We start from the raw sequence: 22,625 nt of genomic DNA, 5'->3' as shown, positions 1-22,625 counted from the left end.
GGTCAGCAGCTCAGAGCGTGTGGGTGCTGCACGACCAGGGTCCCCGGAGGCCAGCCAAGAAGGGGGTCTCTAGGGGTGAGCTGGCCAACCAGGGTACCCACGCCGGGGAGGTGGGGTGGTCCCAAAAGCTCCTGGGGCCTCCAGGGAGGTGTTCATCTGAGCCCCAGGCCGGCCACACGATAACCCCCACCCAGGACCCCCAAGGGCGGGTGTTGACCTCTGGAGGTCCCTCCAAGGGTCCATTCCTCCCAGGTGGGGTGGGCCTGGCAGGCTGGCGCCGTTTCAGGGACAAGGGTCCAGGTGAGAATGGAGCCCACCCCCCCAGCAGTGCCCTGGGGGGAGCCCAGCATCTCCCCCAACACGGCCCAGACACGCCCCTCTCAGTGTGGCTGAAGGTGCCGGACTGACTCCCTCACTGACCCCGGGAGACTCCTGGCAACCGCAGCTTGAGTAAACACCGGAGATGTTTGCGGGACCCCAGAGGGTGTGTGCCAGCCCCCTGCCCAGGGGTGAGTAATTATGGGGCTGCTGCCCGCTCAAGAATTTTCTAAAGGCCACGTCCTGATAAAGCAGCACCGGAGATCCTGTTTGGCCGCCGTGGCGCCCGGCTGGCTGTGGCCGCTGGGGGACGGAGCGTGGGGCTCGGCGGGCGTGGCGGGCAGGTCTCGCCCTACATAAGGCGCAGGGCGCCCACTCGGGCCGCAAAGGTGCAGCCGGCCGCGTTGTGCCCCGCGGAGGCGCGGGTCCAGCAGTGACCGCTCCCGCCTCGCGCCATGCTCGGGCCACGGCTGCTGCTGCTCCTCTCCTGCGGGGGGGCCCTGCTCGGTGCTGGTGAGTGGGGGCCCGCGGGCAGCGGGGTGCCAGACCCCTCCAGGGCCCCTCCACGCGGCAGCGTCTCCAGGCCTTCTCGCCTGAGACTCGGCGGGAGGCGGGCGGGCCATGTGGACGCTGATGGCCAGGAGATGGCGGGGCGGTCACCAAGAGACGACCGGCGGGCCAGGGCGGCCTGTCCCTGCTCCGTGGCCGCCCCGCTGGCCAGGGCCCACGTGTCCGCGCAGGTCAGGGGACAGGGGCCCCTCGGGACGCAGGCGTGCTGGGCGGGGGACCGTGGTGGGGCCTCAGTGCCCGAAGCCTGGCACTGGCAAGCCCCACTGGGCCCTGGGTCCTGAGAGGCCTCTGGGGTCCCCAGGGGCAGCCAGAGGGCATGCAGGGGGCCTTGTGGGCACTGAAGTCAAAAGACTCAGGGAGAGAGCTGACTCCGGGGAGTCCTGGCTGCGAACAGCAAGCCCGAGGAGGGCTCTGGGCCTCGGTTTCCCGGTCTGTAAAGTGGGGCGACACTCCCCTTGTGTGGCCAATGTGAGGATCAAAGAAGCGGGGGCTGGAAGGGCCGCCCCAGCCAGTCTCACCTGTCAGGCTGTGGGGACGTGGGTCCCCCTCCTCCTCCCCCAGGCCCCTCAGCCAAGCGTCCCAGGCATCGCAGCCACTGCGGGCTGAGGCTCCCCGACCCCCAGCCCGGCCCTCAGAAGGGGCCAGCCCAGAGGGATCACCCCGTGGCCCGGGGGAAGCCCTTCCAGTCGGCTGACCGCAGGCACCAGGTCTGACCCAGAGCCCAGTCTCAAGCCAGGAGAAGGCCCACCTGCTTAGCTGCTGCCCCGCTGTGACCCTTGGCAGCCCCAGGGCCCCCGCAACCTCGGTGTGGAGCCAGGGAAAGGTGCCCGGCCTGGGGGCAGGCCGCGAGGCCAGTGGGCAGCCCTGGGCCCATTCCACCCTTACCTCCCACCCAGGGACCAGCTTTCTCACCTGGGGTGGCTCTGAGCACCCAGGACCCCTGCCCAGCCAAGGCCGCCTCCCTGGGCCCATTCCAGGCTCTGGGGACCCCCATACCTGGGCCCAGAGCCAGGGGGAGAGAAACGCCAGGAGCCAGCCAGGGTGGGCGTAAGGACACAGGGGTGGCGAGGGGCGTGCCTTTGGCGCCGTGGGGGTTCGGGCTGTGGATGCAGTGGGGTTGGGGCGGGCCGGAGTCTCTAAGCGCTGACCCTGTGCTGGCCCCGGAGGAGGCGAGAGGGAGGCCCTGCCTTCCTGGTCCAGAGGCCTGGAAGCACCGGTTCGACGTCTGGGGGCCGGGGACTCCGGGATGGAGGCCTCTGAGCAGGGCCCGGGCCGACCAGAATGGGCAGTGCAGGAAGGGCCGCCAAGCGTGCAGAAGGAACAGTGTGTGTGCCAGCCCCATGGGGCCTGTCCAGGGTGGCACAGCTGACGTAACTCCAGGCGCCGTGGGGGATGGTGGTGAGCTGAGAAGACGTGCCAGGGGCAGCCCCGTGTGGTGGGCGCTGCAGGGGGAGGGGGCCGGGTCGCCACCCCTTCAGCCGGCCGGGGACCCCACAGCCATCAGGCAGGTGGGCCGGCTCCTGGTGTCACCCAGAGGGGCGACATAGGCAGCCACCACGCTGAGACTCAGGAGTCAGTGTGGCCAGGAATCCAGTGCACCCCGAGGCAGGGGGCACAGCGGCGGGGGCAGGGGCGGGACCCCGGGATGCACGCAGATGACCCTGCCACCTGCCAGCACTGGGACCTCACCCCCAGACATGGGCGGCAGCACACTGATGGGGGGCCCTGTCCTCGCAGGTCTGGAGGACAGCTCCTCGGTGCCCCCAGGGCCCCACAGGGTGAAGGACGCCCCCCAGACAGGTGAGGCTCACGGGCAGCCCCCCGTCCTGAGGAACTGCCCAGGGCACAGGGCCATGGCCCGGCTACATGGCGCACGGGACCTAGAGTCTCCGCGAGGGGAGACCCCAGCCCACCCCTCCCCCGGGGGGGGATGAGCTCGTCCTGCCGAGGGGGCAGGGGTCCTGCTGAACGCAGGCTAAGCTGCCGCTTCACATCCCAGAGTCCAGGTCCGACAGAGGCCCATACTCCCGTGAGGCAGACCCCAGCCCAGAGCTGGGTGGGCATGGAGATGCAGGCCCCTTTCCCCGCCCACCCCCGGGGGTGTCTGGAGACTGGGAGGGGCCGCAGACCCTCTGCCAGCTGGGAGGACACAGGACTCCAAGACCCCACCGTCTCTGCAGCTCCAGACAACAAGGGCCGGTGCTCAACATGGGGGGCTGACCACTTCTCCACCTTCGACGGCCTCACGTATGACTTCTCGGGGACCTGCAACTATGTCTTCGCGGCCGTCTGCGAGGATGCCCCATCCACCTTCAGTGTCCAGCTGCGGCGAGGGCCTGGGGGGAACATCTCCCGGATCATTGTGGAGCTGGGGGCCTCTGCGGTCACCGTGCAGGGCTCAGTCATCGCCGTCAAGGACGTGGGGTAGGCCGGAGAGCCGGGAGGGGCAGCTGGGGGCCCGGGGGCGGCCCTGACCACGGTTGCCCTGCAGGGTGGTCAGCCTGCCCCACACCAGCAACGGGCTCCAGATCACACCCTTCGGACAGAGCGTGCGGCTGCTGGCCAAGCAGCTGGAGATGGAGCTGGTGGTCATGTGGGGTCCCGGTGCCCACCTCATGGTGAGGGCGTCAGCAGGGGTCAGGGGCTGGGCTGGGGAGCCTGGGCTTTCGAGGGGCTCGAGGACAAGCCAGTGAGAACGGGGGAGCCGGGCGGGCAGACTTGGGGAGGCGTGTCACCAGGCCCTGCCCTGTGAGTGGGCTCTGCGCCCCTGGAGTAGGCGTGAGTGGCCGGGGCCCTGTGCCCCTCCCCACCCACCCAACGGCAGTGCCCGCCCCCACAGGTCCTGGTGGAGAGGAAGTACATGGGCAAGATGTGCGGGCTGTGCGGGAACTTCAATGGCGAGAAGACCAACGAGTTTCTGAGCGAGGACGGTAGGTGAGGGCTGGCAGCCCCGCTGTGGCCCAGCAAGCGTGGCGCTGACCCTGCCCTGCCCCCACCAGGCCAACTGCTGGAGCCCCACAAGTACGCCGCCATCCAGAAGCTGGACGACCCCAACGAGATCTGCGCCTACGAGGCCATCCCCAGCCCCCGGCTCCTGCAGGCACAGCACGTGTGTGAGGCAGCTGGGGCGGGCTCCTGGGGTCGGAGGTGGGGGGCCTACCGTCGGGGTGGGGCCAGCGCATGGGGTTGGGCGGGGACCCAGGCCAGCGACACCCCAGCCTTGCGGGCACGTGTGGGGGGGGGGCGTGCCTTGGCCCCCGTGACCCTGCGTGGCCCTGTGCCCAGGCCCAGGCCTGCCTGCAGCTGCTGACCCTGGTGGCCCCCGAGTGCACCGTGCCCCGGGAGCCCTTCCTGCAGAGCTGCCAGGCAGACATGGCCGCGTGCGTCCAGCCCAGCCGGCACAACTGCAGTTGCGCCACGCTGTCTGAGTACTCACGCCAGTGCAGCATGGCCGGCCAGCCCGTCAACAGCTGGCGGAGCCCCGACCTCTGCTGTGAGTCCCGGGGAGCGAGCAGAGAGGGCCCGGGCGGGTGGTGGGGGCTCAGGCCGGGCCGCGGGCCCCTCTCACAGGGCCACTCGACCTGCAGCTGTGGGCCAGTGCCCGGCCAACCAGGTGTACCGGGAGTGCGGCGACACCTGCGTGCAGACCTGCTCCAACCCGCAGCATAGCTGCTCCAGCTTCTGCACCTTCGGCTGCTTCTGCCCAGAAGGTGAGGCCGCCACCCTCCCAGGACCCCCGAAAGGCGCCCAGAGCCGGGCCTCTGCCCTCCCACCCCAGGCTGGGAGCCAGGACCTGCGGCCCCAGACGCTCCGCTGAGACTTGCCCTAGGGAGGGCTCCGCCTCACTGTGCCCGGGCTGGTCCTCACCCTCGGGGATCGAGGCGGCGGCGGGGCAGGGCCTGCCACCCAGGGGGCAGCACCCAGGGAGGGGGCAGGGCCGAGGGTGGGGGCTCTCCCGTGCCCCCACAGGCGGGGGAGGGGTCCCTGGGCCGCAGCCCCAGGAAGCCGCTCTCCTGCAGGGATGGTTCTGGACGACATCTCCAAAAACCACAGCTGCGTGTCTGAGCCCCAGTGCCCCTGCACGCTCAGCGGGGTGGTCTATGCCCCTGGGGAGGTCACGACAGCCGCCTGCCAGACCTGGTGAGTGCTGAGCCGCGGGAGAGGGCATGCAGGCCAGCGGGGGGACGCTGGGGGCCATCTGGATCACGCCTGTCACCCACAGCCTGTGCTCGGGGGGCCACTGGGAGTGTGAGGATCGGCCCTGCCCACGGCGCTGTACCCTGGAGGGCGGCTCCTTCGTCACCACGTTCGACGCCAGGCCCTACCGCTTCCATGGCACCTGCACCTACATCCTTGTCCAGGTAGGACACAGCCTCCAATGGGGGCCCCGCCACAGGCGGGGGGACACCGTGAGAGCCCTGGGGCCTGACCTGAGCCACCCCTCCCCCAGAGCCCCCAGCTCCCTGACGGCGGCTCGGTCATGGCTGTGTTTGACAAGTCTGGTTACTCACACTCGGAGACCTCCCTGGTCGCTGTCATCTACAAGTCCAGCCAGGTGAGGCCACCCTACCTGCGCCCACCCAGGGCCCCAGGCAGACCCACCCCAGCTCCCGCTTCACCCTGCCTGGCCCGCACGAGTTGGGGGTTTCCCCTGCTCCCGGCCCCCTGTAACTCAGGCCTCCGTCCCCCAGGACAAAATCGTGATTTCTCAGGACGAGGTGGTCACCAACAATGGCGACATCAAGTGGCTGCCATACAAGACTCGTATGTCCCCAACCCCACCTGGCACCCGGGGCCTCATTGAGCCGGGTCCCAAAGCAGGACACCTGCTGAGGCCCCTGTCCCCTCAGGAAACATCACGGTCTTCAGGCAGACATCCACCCACCTCCAGATGGTCACCACCTTTGGGCTAGAGCTCGTGATCCAGCTGTGGCCTGTGTTCCAGCTGTACATCACTGTTGGGCCCCAGTTCAGAGGCCAGACCAGAGGTGAGTCCCATCCCAGTCTGCCCAGGGCTGGCCCAGATGCCCCTCCCCGCCTGGCCTGGCCACCCCAGAGGAGGAGGGCCCTGCAGAGCCTGGAGCTGACCCAGTCCATCCAGCACCACAGCTGGCCCTCCCAGTGTGGTTAGGGGAGGAGGGGGCCTTGGGGAGCACAGGGGAGGACAGGAAGGAGCTCGGGCCACCCACCCTCGCCATCGGCCCAGGGCTCTGCGGCAACTTCAACGGGGACACGACGGACGATTTCACCACGAGCATGGGCATTGCCGAGGGCACTGCCTCGCTCTTCGTGGACTCCTGGCGGGCGGGGAACTGCCCCGCTGCGCTGGAGCGTGAGACCGACCCCTGCTCCATGAGCCAGCTCAACAGTGAGTGCTGCCCAGGAGGGGCAGGGTGGGCGGGAGACCCTGGCGGGCAGCTGACCCACGCCGGCCTGCCCCCCTAGAGGTGTGTGCGGAGACCCACTGTGCGGTGCTGGTGAAGAAGGGCACGGTGTTCGAGAATTGCCATGCCACCGTGGACCCCAAGCCCTTCTACAAGGTGGGCAGGGCCGTGGGCATGGAGGGGCCCCGGGGGAGACTCTCGGGGTTCCGGGCAGACGCCGATGGCCACTGTCTGGCCCGCAGAGGTGCGTATACCAGGCCTGCAACTACGAGGAGACCTTCCCGCACATCTGCGCCGCCCTTGGGGACTACGCGCTCGCGTGCGCCTCGCAGGGCGTCCTGCTACAGGGTTGGAGGAGCAGCGTGGACAACTGCAGTGCGTGCGGGGGGCGGGGCCTTGTGGTGGGCGGGGCCTGTGGGCGGGCACACTGGTGGGCGGGGCCTGCGGGGAGGGCACAGCGGGGTGGGCGGGGCTGGCGGGGCGGACACGGAGGGCACCTCCCCAGGACGTGGCTCCTGTCCCCTGGCCCCCCGCAGGCATTCCCTGCACAGGCAACCAGACGTTCAGCTACGACAGCCAGGCCTGTGACCACACGTGCCTGTCGCTGACCGACCGAGAGGCCGAGTGCCACCCCAGCGCTGTGCCGGTGGACGGCTGCAACTGCCCCGAGGGCACCTACCTGAACCACAAGACCGAGTGTGTGCGCAAGGCACAGTGCCCGTGCCTCCTGGACAACCACGGGTTCATCCTGGCCGACCAGTCCACCATGGTCAACGGGGTCGTCTGGTGAGCAAGGGCTCCGGAGGGCAGCTGCCCGGCCTGCAGCCCTGCCCAGGCGGCACTTACCCAGCCCCTCTCCCACAGCCACTGCATCAACGGGCGGCTGAGCTGTCCAGCGCGGTCTCAGATGCTTTTGGGTATGTGGCTATGGCCAAGGCTGGCGGAGCTGGACTGCAGGGGCCTTGGCTTCTCTGTGTCCCCCTCACCCCGGGCCCCTTGTCTCTGCAGCAACCTGCTCGGCCCCAAAGACGTTCCAGTCCTGCAGCCAGTCCTCGGAGGACAAGTTTGGGGCAGCCTGCGCCCCCACCTGTCAGATGCTGGCCACTGGCACCCCCTGCGTAAGGCTGGGTGGAGCGAGGGGCAAGGGCGCTCCTTGGAAAGCAGACCCCACTGCCTGAGGAAGCCAGGGACGCCCCGGGGCGGACATTCCCTAGGTGGACGTCCGCAGCTTCTTGGTCCATGAGAGGATTCCCACAGACCCTTCAGGGATGGCAGGCCGTACTCCATCCCACCCACCCCAAGATGCGTGTGACCGACGGCCTGGCCGCCAAGCGTGCTTCTCTGTGGGTTCCTTGAGGCCTGAGCACTGAGGGCCCTGCCACTTGGGAAGGGGCCAGAGCAGCCCAGCCCCTAGGGGTGGGGTGGGGCAGCTTTGATAAGAGAAAGGCCCAGAGCAGGGTGCACGCAGGGAGGGGTCTGGGAAAAACGTGGTTGGGGGGTCTTAGAAGGGCCCAGGGCTGTAGTGGCAGCAAGTGGGGCCACCTCCAGGAGCCACTGACCCTCCTCCCACAGGTGCCCACGAAGTGTGAGTCCGGCTGTGTCTGTGCCAAGGGGCTCTACGAGGACGCCAGTGGGCAGTGCGTGCCCCCCGAGGAGTGCCCGTGCGAGTTTGCGGGCGTCTCCTACCCCCGGGGCGCTGAGCTCCACACCGACTGTAAGAGCTGGTGAGCTGCAGCCCCACCCGCAGACCCTGGTGGCCCAACTGTTGTCAAGTGCTTGGGGCGGGCAGGGGCCCCGCCAGCCCACAAGGTCAGGGTCCTGTGGGGCGCGTGTGCCCAGGTCATCCCCCAAACTCCAGGACACCCCGCTCCTTCCACAGCACCTGCTCGAACGGGACGTGGTCCTGCCAGCAGAGCGCCCACTGCCCGTCCACCTGCAGCCTCTATGGGGAGGGCCACGTGGTCACCTTTGACGGGCAGCGCTTTGTGTTTGAGGGCAACTGCGAGTACATCCTGGTCACGGTGAGTATGTGCCAGGCCACGGGGGCCAATGTGGGGCTGGGGGCCATGGGGCCAGCTTCTCAACACCCCTTCCCCACAGGATGGCTGCAATGCCAGCGACTCGCAGCCCACCTTCAAGATCCTGACAGAGAACGTCGTGTGTGCGAAGTCGGGCGCCACCTGCTCGCGGGCCATAAAGATCCTCCTGGGGGTGAGCAAGCAGGCGACCTCCCCAACTGCTCCGGGGCCCCAGAGCCTAGCCACTCAGGGCCCTTGCCGCCCTCTGCCCCCGGCCTCCACGTCCACACCATGCCGGCAGTGTCCCCCAGAACTGGACAACTGTGCAGTGGGGAGGGGTCTCCCCCAAGCCTGACCCTCAGCCCTCAGCAGATTCCAGGGTGCCCTGGGAATTTCTCCCAAGAAGGCTCTAGAGGGCAGGCCCCCAGGCCAGGAGAGCTCGGGCGGGAGGGGGAGCCCCGCAGCGCTGGGCTGCTGCCCAGGACACAGGCCGCCTGTGACAGCTGCGCCCCCCAGGGCCTGTCCATCGTGCTGGCAGACGCCAACTACACGGTGAGCGGGGAGGACCCCGGCGTGCACTTCCGGGTCAAGGCTGGCTCCCTGAACCTGGTGCTGGACGTCACCATCGGCAGCGCGTACAACCTGACCCTCACCTGGAACAAGCACATGACCGTCTTCATCAAGGTTGCCCGCACCTCCCAGGTACCACTGCCCGCCCTGTGGCCCGGGGGTGTGGGGAGCCCCTGCCCGCTCGGCACCTGACACCGGCTCCCGCAGGATCCCCTCTGCGGCCTGTGTGGCAACTACAACGGGAATATGAAGGACGACTTCCAGACACGCAGCAAGTACTTGGCATCCAGCGAGCTGGAGTTCGTGAACTCCTGGAAGGAGAGCCCTCTGTGCGGCGACACCACCTTCGCGCTGGACCCCTGCAGCCTCAACGCCTTCCGTCGCTCCTGGGCCGAGCGCAAGTGCAGCATCATCAACAGCCAAACCTTCGCTGCCTGCCACAGCCAGGTGGGCCCTGCCCCACCCCGCCCCACCAGCGCCAAGCGGTCAGCGAGGGTCAGCGGGGGAGCCCAGCCCCCACCTGACCCTGAGGGCCGCCCACAGGTCTACCGCCTGCCCTACTATGAGGCCTGCGTGCAGGACACATGTGCGTGCGACACTGGCGGGGACTGCGAGTGCCTGTGTGACGCTGTGGCCGCCTACGCCAAGGCCTGCGTGGACAAGGGCGTGTGTGTGGACTGGCGGTCCCCCGACTTCTGCCGTGAGTCCTGCTCCAGCCCTCCAGCCTCTGCGGGGCTGTGGCTGAGCTGCCCACCTGCAGCGCTTCTCCAGGATGGGCAGCGGGCCGTGCCCAGGGAGGCCTTGCAGAGGGACCCTGAGCCCAGGGGACCCTGAGCCCTGAGGGACCCTGAGCCCGGGGGTACCCTGAGCCAGAGGGACCCTGAGCCCTGGGGGACCCTGAGCCCAGAGGGACCCTGAGCCCTGGGGGACCCTGAGCCCAGAGGGACCCTGAGCCCTGGGGACCCTGAGCCCAGGGGAACCCTAAGCCTAGAGGGACCCTGAGCCCGGCTCTGCCACTGATGGTGTCCCTCCCCCAGCTGTGTACTGCGACTTCTACAACACGCACACGGAGGTGGGCAGCGAGTTCCAGTACACCCAGGGGGTCAACTGCACGTGGCGCTACCAGCCATGCCTCTGCCCCGTGTGGCCACAGAGCATCCCGGACAACATCGAAGGTTCGGGCGTGGAAGGGACGGGAGGAGGGTGGCCTGCAGTGTCAGGACCACTGACAGACGGGATGGGGGCCTGATGGCAGGGACCCTGACAGGCCCTCCAGGAGGGCCGAGGCCAGGGGAAGAGGGACTTCCGGCTCGACACTGAGGTCTGGCCATTCTCTGCGTGCACCTCTCAGGCTGCTACAACTGCTCCCAGGATGAGTACTTCGATCACGACACAGGGACGTGTGTGCCATGCAGTAAGCTCAGCCACTGCCCGCAAGCCCCCAGCCCTCACAGAGCTCCCGGCGAGCCCCTGTGCACCCCGCTCCCTGGGACACAGACAGACACACAGGGAAAAGGATCAGCCCTTGCCTCCCCCGGCAAACATCCCCTCTCTCAGCCTCTGGTCACAGGGCATGCCTAGGCCTGCTGAGGAGTGTGGGTGCAGGGCAGGGACCGCCTCGGGGTTCACCAACAGGCAGCCGGGGGCACTGACCACCACCTACAGCGACCCTGGGGCAGCACCCAGCCAGCCCTGCCAGTCCCTGCCAGGCCCACCATGCCGACGGGGGGTGAGGTGGGGGAAGGATGGAGAGCAGGGGTCCTGACACTTCCACGGCAGCTCCAACCCCCGGGTTCCTGACTCAGACCCTGGGGACACAGCCAAAGGCTATGCAGGGCCTCCTTGGGTTGGGGGGCAGGGGGGCAGCGCTCCTGACCGGCCCCCCTCTTGCAGTGCCACCGCCCAGCACACCGGCGCCCACAACAGGTGACTGCACACACACGAGGCGTCGCGGTGACGCAGGCTCTTCCCTGGGCTCTCCCGGCTCTACTCCACGGGGCGGCCCAGCCAGCCCGCCTGTGTCTGTCCGCCGGGGCAGCAGCTGGGCACATGGGTGTGGGGGGCAGGTGCACCTGGGGGAAGGAGTCAGACCGGAAGGGCAGGCAGGCCCCAATGCCCGGCCACCAAGTACTGCGGGGCCTCCTGCCCAGCCCAGGGGGCTCGGGAGCCCAGCAGGGAAGAGAGGGCTCCTCCCCAAGGGCGTGCAGGGGCAGCTGCCTACCCCCAACAGCAGCAATGCATGTCCCCCACAGGCTCGCCTGCCACAGAAACCACGCCAGCCATGGCCAGCACCACGCTGACCCCCAGCACTGGGCTTGGCTCCCCACCACCACCCACAGTCCCCACGCAGACGCCCAGCCTCCTGGCCACGGCCATGGCCTCCTCCTCCACACAGGCAGGGACAGCCCCGACCACCCGGACACAACCAGAGGTCTCCTCAGAGGGTAAGGCCCAGGCAGGGGCCCGGCGGTGGGTGAGCAAGCACCCGGGGGGCATGTGGGTGGGGCTGACGGGGACACCGGGCACCGTCCCTGCAGAATCACCTCGGAGCACCTCTGCTGTTACCACCCAAGCCACATCCACAGCGGCCCCCACGGCCACTCAAAGGTCCACAGCCACGGGCCCTCCCATCACCTGGGCCACCACGCGGCCCCCAGGGCCCTCCCTCAGCACCACCACGCAGTCCACAGCTCGGGCCACGGCACGCACCACTGCAGCCTCGCCAACCCTGGCAACGTCAGGAACCGCCACAGGGCATCCCACAAGTAAGCACGCCTCCACTGCCTGTCCCTAAAGAGGAGCCTCCGTGGGGCAGCCCCTGTGCCCAGCCTGAGCCTCTGGGCCATGTGGAACAGCGCGGCCGTGGGCAACCCCTGTGACCATGGGCCTAAGGTGGGAGCAGCCCGCCCAGCTCATTACACTCCTCTCTGCACATCTCCCAGACCAGCGGACCCAAGCAGCCTTCCCCCACGGCCACCCTCACCGAGGGAATCCACAGGCCTCAGCGTGCCAGGGCTCCAAAAGGCCCCTAAGCCAAGCACAGGCCCCAACTCGGAGGCAGGGCCACCAACTCCCCGTTCCCCTGAGAGCAGGAGGGAAGAGGAAGCGCCTGCCTGAGGCCGGGGCACAGGAGCCCACCCTGAGAGTAGGGCTGCTAGGGAGGGACCCCATAACCCACTGCAGACATTCAGGATGCAGCAAGGGCCCACAGACAATGCCGGGACAGGGGGCTGGGAGAGGAACAAGAGTCATTCAGAAAGCTGCTGGACACCCCAGCAGGCACACAAGAGGCACAGGTGAGGAGACCAATGCGGAAGGTGTGGGCAACCCCAAAGCAGGGTAACAAGGGGGAGGGAGTGAAATGACCCCCCTATTTTCAACAGCATCCTCAACACATCGATGGACCCCCGAAACCCCCATCAGCCAGGAGACACAGCGCACGGAGCCCCCATGGCCGCCAGAGAGCACCACAGGGCCCAGCACAGCACACACCGGCCTGCGACCAACGGCCCCCACCAGTCACAGCACACAGGATGCCCACTCCAAGGCCACCCCCCCTGGGCCAGAGCCCCCCTTCACTGCTCACTCCAGCACCATCCTTTCGCTTCCTGTCCCCACCACATCCCAGACAACAGCTCCACCCACGGCAACACTCCTCCAGACCACCACACCCTACCCAGCCCCATCACCTCCAAAGACCCTTCCCATCCACGTGTCAACATCGGCCACCTCCTCGGTGATGCCAACCTCTCACCAGGTCATCATCCTGACCGAGTCCCACACCACCCTCTCCACCACAAGGCCAACTGGCACCCCTTCTCCATCAACACACACCCCAGTCACAGAGACAGTGCTCACAGCCACAGCCACGTCACTGACAACCACCACAACAGGAACTACCACACCCAGAGCCACACCACTGACAGAGACAACCAGAGAAACTACCACACCCACAGCCACACCACTGACAGAGACCACCACAGGGACCACTACACCCACAGTCACACCAGTGACAGAGACCACCACACCCACAGTCACACCACTGACAACCACCACCACAGGGACCACTACACCCACAGTCACACCACTGACAGAGACCACCACACCCACAGCCACACCACTGACAGAGACCACAACAGAGACCACCACGCCCACAGTCACACCACTGACAAAGACCACCACGCCCACAGTCACACCACTGACAGAGACCACCACAGGGATCACTACACCCAGAGCCACACCACTGACAGAGACAATCAGAGAAACTATCACACCCACAGTCACACCACTGACAGAGACCACCACACCCACAGTCACACCACTGACAACCACCACCACAGGGACCACTACACCCACATTCACAACACTGACAGAGACCACGACACCCACAGTCACACCACAGACAGAGACCACCACACCCACAGTCACACCACTGACAGAGACCACAGGGACCACCACACCCACAGCCACACCACTGACAAAGACCACCACACCCACAGTCACACCACTGACAGAGAACACCACACCCACAGCCACACCACAGACAGAGACCACCACACCCACAGTCATACCACAGACAGAGACCACCACACCCACAGTCACACCACTGACAGAGACCACAACAGAGACCACCATGCCCACACCACTGACAAAGACCACAACAGAGACCACCACACCCACACCACTGACAAAGACCACCACACTCACAGCCACACCACTGACAGAGACGACCACAGGGACCACTACACCCACAGTCACACCACTGACAAAGACCACCACACCCACAGTCACACCACTGACAAAGACCACCACAGGGACCACCACCGCCATAGTCACACCACTGACAAAGACCACCACGGGGAGCACTACATCCACAGTCACACCACTGACAAAGACCACTACACCCACAGCTACACCATTGACAGAGACCACCACACCTACAGTCATACCACAGACAAGGACCACCACACCCACAGTCACACCACTGACAAAGACCACCACACCCACAGCCACACCACTGACAAAGACCACCACAGGGACCACTACACCCACAGTCACACCACTGACAGAGACGACCACAGGGACCACTACACCCACAGTCACACCACTGACAAAGACCACCACACCCACAGTCACACCACTGACAGAGACCACCACAAGGACCACTACACCCACAGTCACACCAGTGACAGAGACCACCACACCCACAGCCACACCACTGACAAAGACCACCACAGGGACCACTACACCCACAGTCACACCACTGACAGAGACGACCACAGGGACCACTACACCCACAGTCACACCACTGACAAAGACCACCACACCCACAGTCACACCACTGACAGAGACCACCACAAGGACCACTACACCCACAGTCACACCAGTGACAGAGACCACCACACCCACAGTCACACCACTGACAAAGACCACCACAGGGACCACCACCGCCATAGTCACACCACTGACAAAGACCACCACGGGGAGCACTACATCCACAGTCACACCACTGACAAAGACCACTACACCCACAGCTACACCATTGACAGAGACCACCACACCTACAGTCATACCACAGACAAGGACCACCACACCCACAGTCACACCACTGACAAAGACCACCACACCCACAGCCACACCACTGACAAAGACCACCACAGGGACCACTACAACCACAGTCACACCACTGACAAAGACCACTACAGCCACAGCTACACCACTGACAGAGACCACCACACCCACAGTCACACCACAGACAGAAACCACCACACCCACAACTACACCACTGACAGAGACCACCACAGGGACCACTACACCCACAGTCACACCACTGACAAAGACCACTACACCCACAGCTACACCACTGACAGAGACCACCACAGGGACCACTACACCCACAGTCACACCACTGACAGAGACCACCACAGGGATCACTACACCCACAGTCACACCACTGACAAAGACCACCACACCCACAGTCACACCACAGACAGAAACCACCACACCCACAGCCACACCACTGACAGAGACCACCACAGGGACCACTACACCCACAGTCACACCACTGACAAAGACCACCACACCCACAGCTACACCACTGACAGAGACCACCACAGGGACCACTACACCCACAGTCACACCACTGACAAAGACCACCACACCCACAGTCACACCACAGACAGAAACCACCACACCCACAGCCACACCACTGACAGAGACCACCACAGGGACCAAGACACCCACAGTCACACCACTGACAAAGACCACTACACCCACAGCTACACCACTGAAAGAGACCACCACAGGGACCACTACACCCAGAGCCACACCACAGACAGAGACCACCGCACCCACAGTCACACCACTGACAGAGACCATCACAACCACAGCCACACCACTGACAGAGACCACAACAGAGACCACCACACCCACACCACTGACAAAAACCACCACAGAAACCACCAGACCCACAACACTGACAAAGACCACCACAACCACAGTCACACCACTGACAGAGACCACCACACCCATAGTCACACCACTGACAGAGACCACCACACCCATAGTCACACCACTGACAGACACCACCACCACCACAGTCACGCCACTGACAAAGACCACAACAGAGACCACCACATCCACAGCCACACCACTGACAAAGACTACCACACCCATAGTCACACCACTGACAGAGACCACCACACCCACAGTCACACCACTGACAGAGACCACCACACCCACAGTCACACCACTGACAGAGACCACCACAACCACAGCCACACCACTGACAGAGACTACAACAGAGACCACCACACCTACACTACTGACAAAGACCACCACACCCACAGTCACACCATTGACAGAGGCAACTACAACCACAGCCACACCACTGACAGAGACCACAACAGAGACCACCACACCCACACCACTGACAAAAATCACCACAGAAACCACCACACCCACAACACTGACAAAGACCACCACACCCACAACACTGACAAAGACCACCACAACCACAACACTGACAAAGACCACCACACCCACAACACTGACAAAGACTACCACATCCACAGTCACACCACTGACAGACACCACCACACCCATAGTCACACCACTGACAAAGACCACAACAGAGATCACCACACCCACACCACTGACAGAGACCACCACATCCACACCACTGACAAAGACTACCACACCCATAGTCACACCACTGACAGAGACCACCACACCCACAGTCACACCACTGACAGAGACCACCACACCCACAGTCACACCACTGACAGACACCACAACAGATACCACCACACCCACAGTCACACCACTGACAGAGACAACCAGAGAAACTATCACACCCACAGTCACACCACTGACAGAGACCACAACCACAGTCACACCACTGACAAAGACCACAACAGAGACCACCACACCCACACCACTGACAAAGACTACCACACCCACTGTCACACCACTGACAGAGACCACAACCACAGTCACACCACTGACGAAGACCACAACAGAGACTACCACACCCACACCGCTGACAAAGACCACCATAGAAACCACCACACCCACACCACTGACAAAGACTACCACAACCACAGCCACACCACTGACAGAGACCACAACAGAGACCACCACACCCACACCACTGACAAAAACCACCACAGAAACCACCACACCCACAACACTGACAAAGACCACCACACCCACACCACTGACAAAGACTACCACACCCACAGTCACACCACTGACAGACACCACCACATCCACAGCCACACCACTGACAAAGACCACAACAGAGACCACCACACCCACACCACTGACCGAGACCACAACAGAGATAACCACACCCACACCACTGACAGAGACTACCACATCCACAACCATACCACTGACAAAGACTACCACACCCACAGTCACACCACTGACAGAGACCACAACCACAGTCACACCACTGACAAAGACCACAACAGAGACCACCACACCCACACCACTGACAAAGACTACCACACCCACTGTCACACCACTGACAGAGACCACCACAACCACAGCCACACCACTGACAGAGACCACAACAGAGACCACCACACCTACACTACTGACAAAGACCACCACACCCACAGTCACACCATTGACAGAGACAACTACAACCACAGCCACACCACTGACAGAGACCACAACAGAGACCACCACACCCACACCACTGACAAAAACCACCACAGAAACCACCACACCCACAACACTGACAAAGACCACCACACCCACACCACTGACAAAGACTACCACACCCACTGTCACACCACTGACAGAGACCACCACACCTATAGTCACACCACTGACAAAGACCACAACAGAGACCACCACACCCACACCACTGACCGAGACCACAACAGAGATAACCACACCCACACCACTGACAGAGACTACCACATCCACAACCATACCACTGACAAAGACTACCACACCCACAGTCACACCACTGACAGAGACCACCACACCCATAGTCACACCACTGACAGACACCACCACCACCACAGTCACGCCACTGACAAAGACCACAACAGAGACCACCACATCCACAGCCACACCACTGACAAAGACTACCACACCCATAGTCACACCACTGACAGAGACCACCACACCCACAGTCACACCACTGACAGAGACCACCACAACCACAGCCACACCACTGACAGAGACCACAACAGAGACCACCACACCTACACTACTGACAAAGACCACCACACCCACAGTCACACCATTGACAGAGACAACTACAACCACAGCCACACCACTGACAGAGACCACAACAGAGACCACCACACCCACACCACTGACAAAAACCACCACAGAAACCACCACACCCACAACACTGACAAAGACCACCACACCCACACCACTGACAAAGACTACCACACCCACTGTCACACCACTGACAGAGACCACCACACCTATAGTCACACCACTGACAAAGACCACAACAGAGACCACCACACCCACACCACTGACCGAGACCACAACAGAGATAACCACACCCACACCACTGACAGAGACTACCACATCCACAACCATACCACTGACAAAGACTACCACACCCACAGTCACACCACTGACAGAGACCACCACACCCATAGTCACACCACTGACAGACACCACCACCACCACAGTCACGCCACTGACAAAGACCACAACAGAGACCACCACATCCACAGCCACACCACTGACAAAGACTACCACACCCATAGTCACACCACTGACAGAGACCACCACACCCACAGTCACACCACTGACAGAGACCACCACAACCACAGCCACACCACTGACAGAGACCACAACAGAGACCACCACACCTACACTACTGACAAAGACCACCACACCCACAGTCACACCATTGACAGAGACAACTACAACCACAGCCACACCACTGACAGAGACCACAACAGAGACCACCACACCCACACCACTGACAAAAACCACCACAGAAACCACCACACCCACAACACTGACAAAGACCACCACACCCACACCACTGACAGAGACCACCACACCTATAGTCACACCACTGACAAAGACCACAACAGAGACCACCACACCCACAGTCACACCACTGACAGACACCACCACCACAGTCACGCCACTGACAAAGACCACAACAGAGATCACCACACCCACACCACTGACAGAGACCACAACAGAGATAACCACACCCACACCACTGACAGAGACCACCACACCCATAGTCACACCATTGACAGACACCACCACCACCACAGTCACGCCACTGACAAAGACCACAACAGAGACCACCACATCCACAGCCACACCACTGACAAAGACTACCACACCCATAGTCACACCACTGACAGAGACCACCACACCCACAGTCACACCACTGACAGAGACCACCACAACCACAGCCACACCACTGACAGAGACCACAACAGAGACCACCACACCTACACTACTGACAAAGACCACCACACCCACAGTCACACCATTGACAGAGACAACTACAACCACAGCCACACCACTGACAGAGACCACAACAGAGACCACCACACCCACACCACTGACAAAAACCACCACAGAAACCACCACACCCACAACACTGACAAAGACCACCACACCCACACCACTGACAAAGACTACCACACCCACAGTCACACCACTGACAGAGACCACCACACCTATAGTCACACCACTGACAAAGACCACAACAGAGACCACCACACCCACAGTCACACCACTGACAGACACCACCACCACAGTCACGCCACTGACAAAGACCACAACAGAGATCACCACACCCACACCACTGACAGAGACCACAACAGAGATAACCACACCCACACCACTGACAGAGACCACCACACCCATAGTCACACCACTGACAGACACCACCACCACCACAGTCACGCCACTGACAAAGACCACAACAGAGGCCACCACATCCACAGCCACACCACTGACAAAGACTACCACACCCACAGTCACACCACTGACAGAGACCACCACACCCACAGTCACACCACTGACAGAGACCACCACACCCACAGTCACACCACTGACAGAGACCACCACAACCACAGCCACATCACTGATAGAGACCACAACAGAGACCACCACACCTACACTACTGACAAAGACCACCACACCCACAGTCACACCATTGACAGAGACAACTACAACCACACCCACACCACTGACAAAAACCACCACAGAAACCACCACACCCACAACACTGACAAAGACCACCACACCCACTCCACTGACAAAGACTACCACACCCACAGTCACACCACTGACAGAGACCACCACACCTATAGTCACACCACTGACAAAGACCACAACAGAGACCACCACACCCACAGTCACACCACTGACAGACACCACCACCACAGTCACGCCACTGACAGAGACCACCACACCCACAGTCACACCACTGACAGAGACCACCACACCCACAGTCACACCACTGACAGAGACAACCAGAGAAACTACCATACCCACAGTCACACCACTGACAAAGACCACAACAGAGATCACCACACCCACACCACTGACAGAGACCACAACAGAGATAACCACACCCACACCACTGACAGAGACCACCACACCCATAGTCACACCACTGACAGACACCACCACCACCACAGTCACGCCACTGACAAAGACCAGAACAGAGGCCACCACATCCACAGCCACACCACTGACAAAGACTACCACACCCACAGTCACACCACTGACAGAGACCACCACACCCACAGTCACACCACTGACAGAGACCACCACACCCACAGTCACACCACTGACAGAGACCACAACAGATACCACCACAACCAGTGCCACACCACTGACAGAGACAACCAGAGAAACTACCATACCCACAGTCACACCACTGACAAAGACCACAACAGAGACCACCACACCCACACCACTGACAAAGACCACCACAGAAACCACCACACCCACAACACTGACAAAGACTACCACACCCACAGTCACACCACTGACAGAGACCACAACCGCAGTCACACCACCGACAAAGACTACAACAGAGACCACCACACCCACACCACTGACAAAGACTACCACACCCACTGTCACACCACTGACAGAGACCACAATAGAGACCACCACACCCACACCACTGACAAAAACCACCACAGAAACCACCACACCCACAGTCACACCACTGACAGACACCACCACCACAGTCACGCCACTGACAAAGACCACAACAGAGATCACCACACCCACGCCACTGACAGAGACCACAACAGAGATCACCACACCCACACCACTGACAGAGACCACAACAGAGATAACCACACCCACACCACTGACAGAGACCACCACATCCACACCCACACCACTGACAAAGACTACCACACCCACAGTCACACCACTGACAGAGACCACCACACCCATAGTCACACCACTGACAGACACCACCACCACCACAGTCACGCCACTGACAAAGACCACAACAGAGACCACCACATCCACAGCCACACCACTGACAGAGACAACCAGAGAAACTATCACACCCACAGTCACACCACTGACAAAGACCACAACAGAGACCACCATACCCACACCACTGACAAAGACCACCACAGAAACCACCACACCCACAACACTGACAAAGACTACCACACCCACAGTCACACCACTGACAGAGACCACAACCACAGTCACACCACTGACAAAGACCACAACAGAGACCACCACACCCACACCACTGACAAAGACTACCACACCCACTGTCACACCACTGACAGAGACCACAACAGAGACCACCACACCCACACCACTGACAAAAACCACCACAGAAACCACCACACCCACAACACTGACAAAGACCACCACACCCACAACACTGACAAAGACCACCACACCCACAACACTGACAAAGACCACCACACCCATACCACTGACAAAGACTACCACACCCACTGTCACACCACTGACAGAGACCACAACAGAGACCACCACACCACTGACAAAGACTACCACAGAAACCACCACAGCCACATCACTGACAAAGACCACCACAGAAACCACCACAGTCACACCACTGACAAAGACTACCACAGGGACCACCACACCCACAGCCACATCACGGACAAAGACCACAACAGAAACCACTACACTCAAAGCCACACCACTGACAAAGACCACCACAGAAACCACCACACCCACAGCCTCTCCACTGACAAAGATCACCACAGAGATCACTACAGAGACCACCACAGCCACAGCCATACCACTGACAAAGACCACAACAGAGACCACCACACTCACAGCCACACCACTGAAAAAGACCTCAACGGAAACCATCACAGTCACACCACTGACAAAGGCCACAACAGAAACCACTACAGCCACACCACTGACAAAGACCACCACAGGGGTGACCTCAGTCATACCACTGACAAAGACCACAACAGAGACCACCACACCCACAGCCACACCACTGACAAAGACCACCACACCCACAGCCACAACACTGACAAAGACCACAACAGAAACTACCACAGCCACACTAATGACAAAGACCACCACAAGGATCATCACAGCCACACCACTGACAGAAACCACCACAGCCACACCACTGACAAAGACCACCACACCCACAGTCCCACCACTGACAAAGACCACAACAGAAACCACTACAGCCACACCACTGACAATGACCACCACAGGGACCACCACACCCACAGTCCCACAATTGACAAATACCACAACAGGAACCACCACATCCCAAACCCCACCACTGACCAAAACCACCACAGGGACCACCATACCCACAGCCCCACGATTGACAAAGACAACAGGGACCACTCAAGCCCAAAACTCAGTCAGCACAGTAACAACCTCCACAGCCCCAATATCACACTCTACTTCAACCATCCTCCCTGTAACCACTTCTCCACCACTCACTACTATCTCCCTTACATCTACTAGTAGAGGCACTGGGACACCCGTGACACACACTACAACAGCCACCCCCACTGGGCCACACACTCCATTCACCACTCAGTCCAGTGCCACCTTTTCTGTCCACACCACCTCTCACACAAGAGCTCTGCCAACAGGAACATCCTCCCGGACCACCACCCCCCACTCCACCCCATCACATCCAGAGACCCTTCCCATCCATGTGTCAACATCTGCCACCACCTCGGTGACTCCAACCTCTCACCAAGTCATTACCCCAACTGAGTCCCATGCTACCTACTCCACCACAAAGCCTACT

General features: G+C 62.0%; 2 protein-coding genes across 2 annotated transcripts; one reads left to right on the top strand and one right to left on the bottom strand.

Annotated features, from left to right (window-relative positions):
- Window positions 1-717: 717 nt before the first annotated feature.
- Window positions 718-13,107, top strand: MUC6 (mucin 6, oligomeric mucus/gel-forming). The gene is made up of 32 exons (XM_043877185.1): window positions 718-831; window positions 2,626-2,688; window positions 3,069-3,312; window positions 3,380-3,506; window positions 3,728-3,818; window positions 3,888-3,997; window positions 4,174-4,381; window positions 4,476-4,598; window positions 4,908-5,028; window positions 5,111-5,249; window positions 5,339-5,443; window positions 5,580-5,652; window positions 5,739-5,876; window positions 6,095-6,256; window positions 6,334-6,428; window positions 6,515-6,647; window positions 6,809-7,058; window positions 7,137-7,189; window positions 7,281-7,390; window positions 7,845-7,996; window positions 8,152-8,293; window positions 8,373-8,483; window positions 8,807-8,992; window positions 9,068-9,307; window positions 9,404-9,560; window positions 9,898-10,035; window positions 10,212-10,274; window positions 10,754-10,786; window positions 11,113-11,304; window positions 11,398-11,625; window positions 12,244-12,879; window positions 13,094-13,107. Exons 1-32 carry the CDS (start codon window positions 774-776, stop codon window positions 13,105-13,107), a joined length of 4,695 nt encoding a protein of 1,564 aa, XP_043733120.1. The 5' UTR covers window positions 718-773.
- A 33-nt stretch (window positions 13,108-13,140) lies between these two features.
- On the bottom strand, window positions 13,141-22,356 carry LOC122677234. Its single transcript, XM_043877180.1, has 6 exons — window positions 19,870-22,356; window positions 18,325-19,683; window positions 17,059-17,142; window positions 16,154-16,953; window positions 13,354-14,014; window positions 13,141-13,148 (listed from the first exon to the last, which is right to left on the bottom strand). Exons 1-6 carry the CDS (start codon window positions 22,169-22,171, stop codon window positions 13,141-13,143), a joined length of 5,214 nt encoding a protein of 1,737 aa, XP_043733115.1. The 5' UTR covers window positions 22,172-22,356.
- Window positions 22,357-22,625: the final 269 nt, after the last annotated feature.

The sequence above is a fragment of the Cervus elaphus genome, chromosome 2 (assembly GCF_910594005.1).
Source record: "Cervus elaphus chromosome 2, mCerEla1.1, whole genome shotgun sequence".
NCBI lineage: Eukaryota > Metazoa > Chordata > Mammalia > Artiodactyla > Cervidae > Cervus > Cervus elaphus.
Note: the sequence above shows the minus strand (reverse complement) of the source record. Positions and strands in the feature narration are given on the sequence as shown.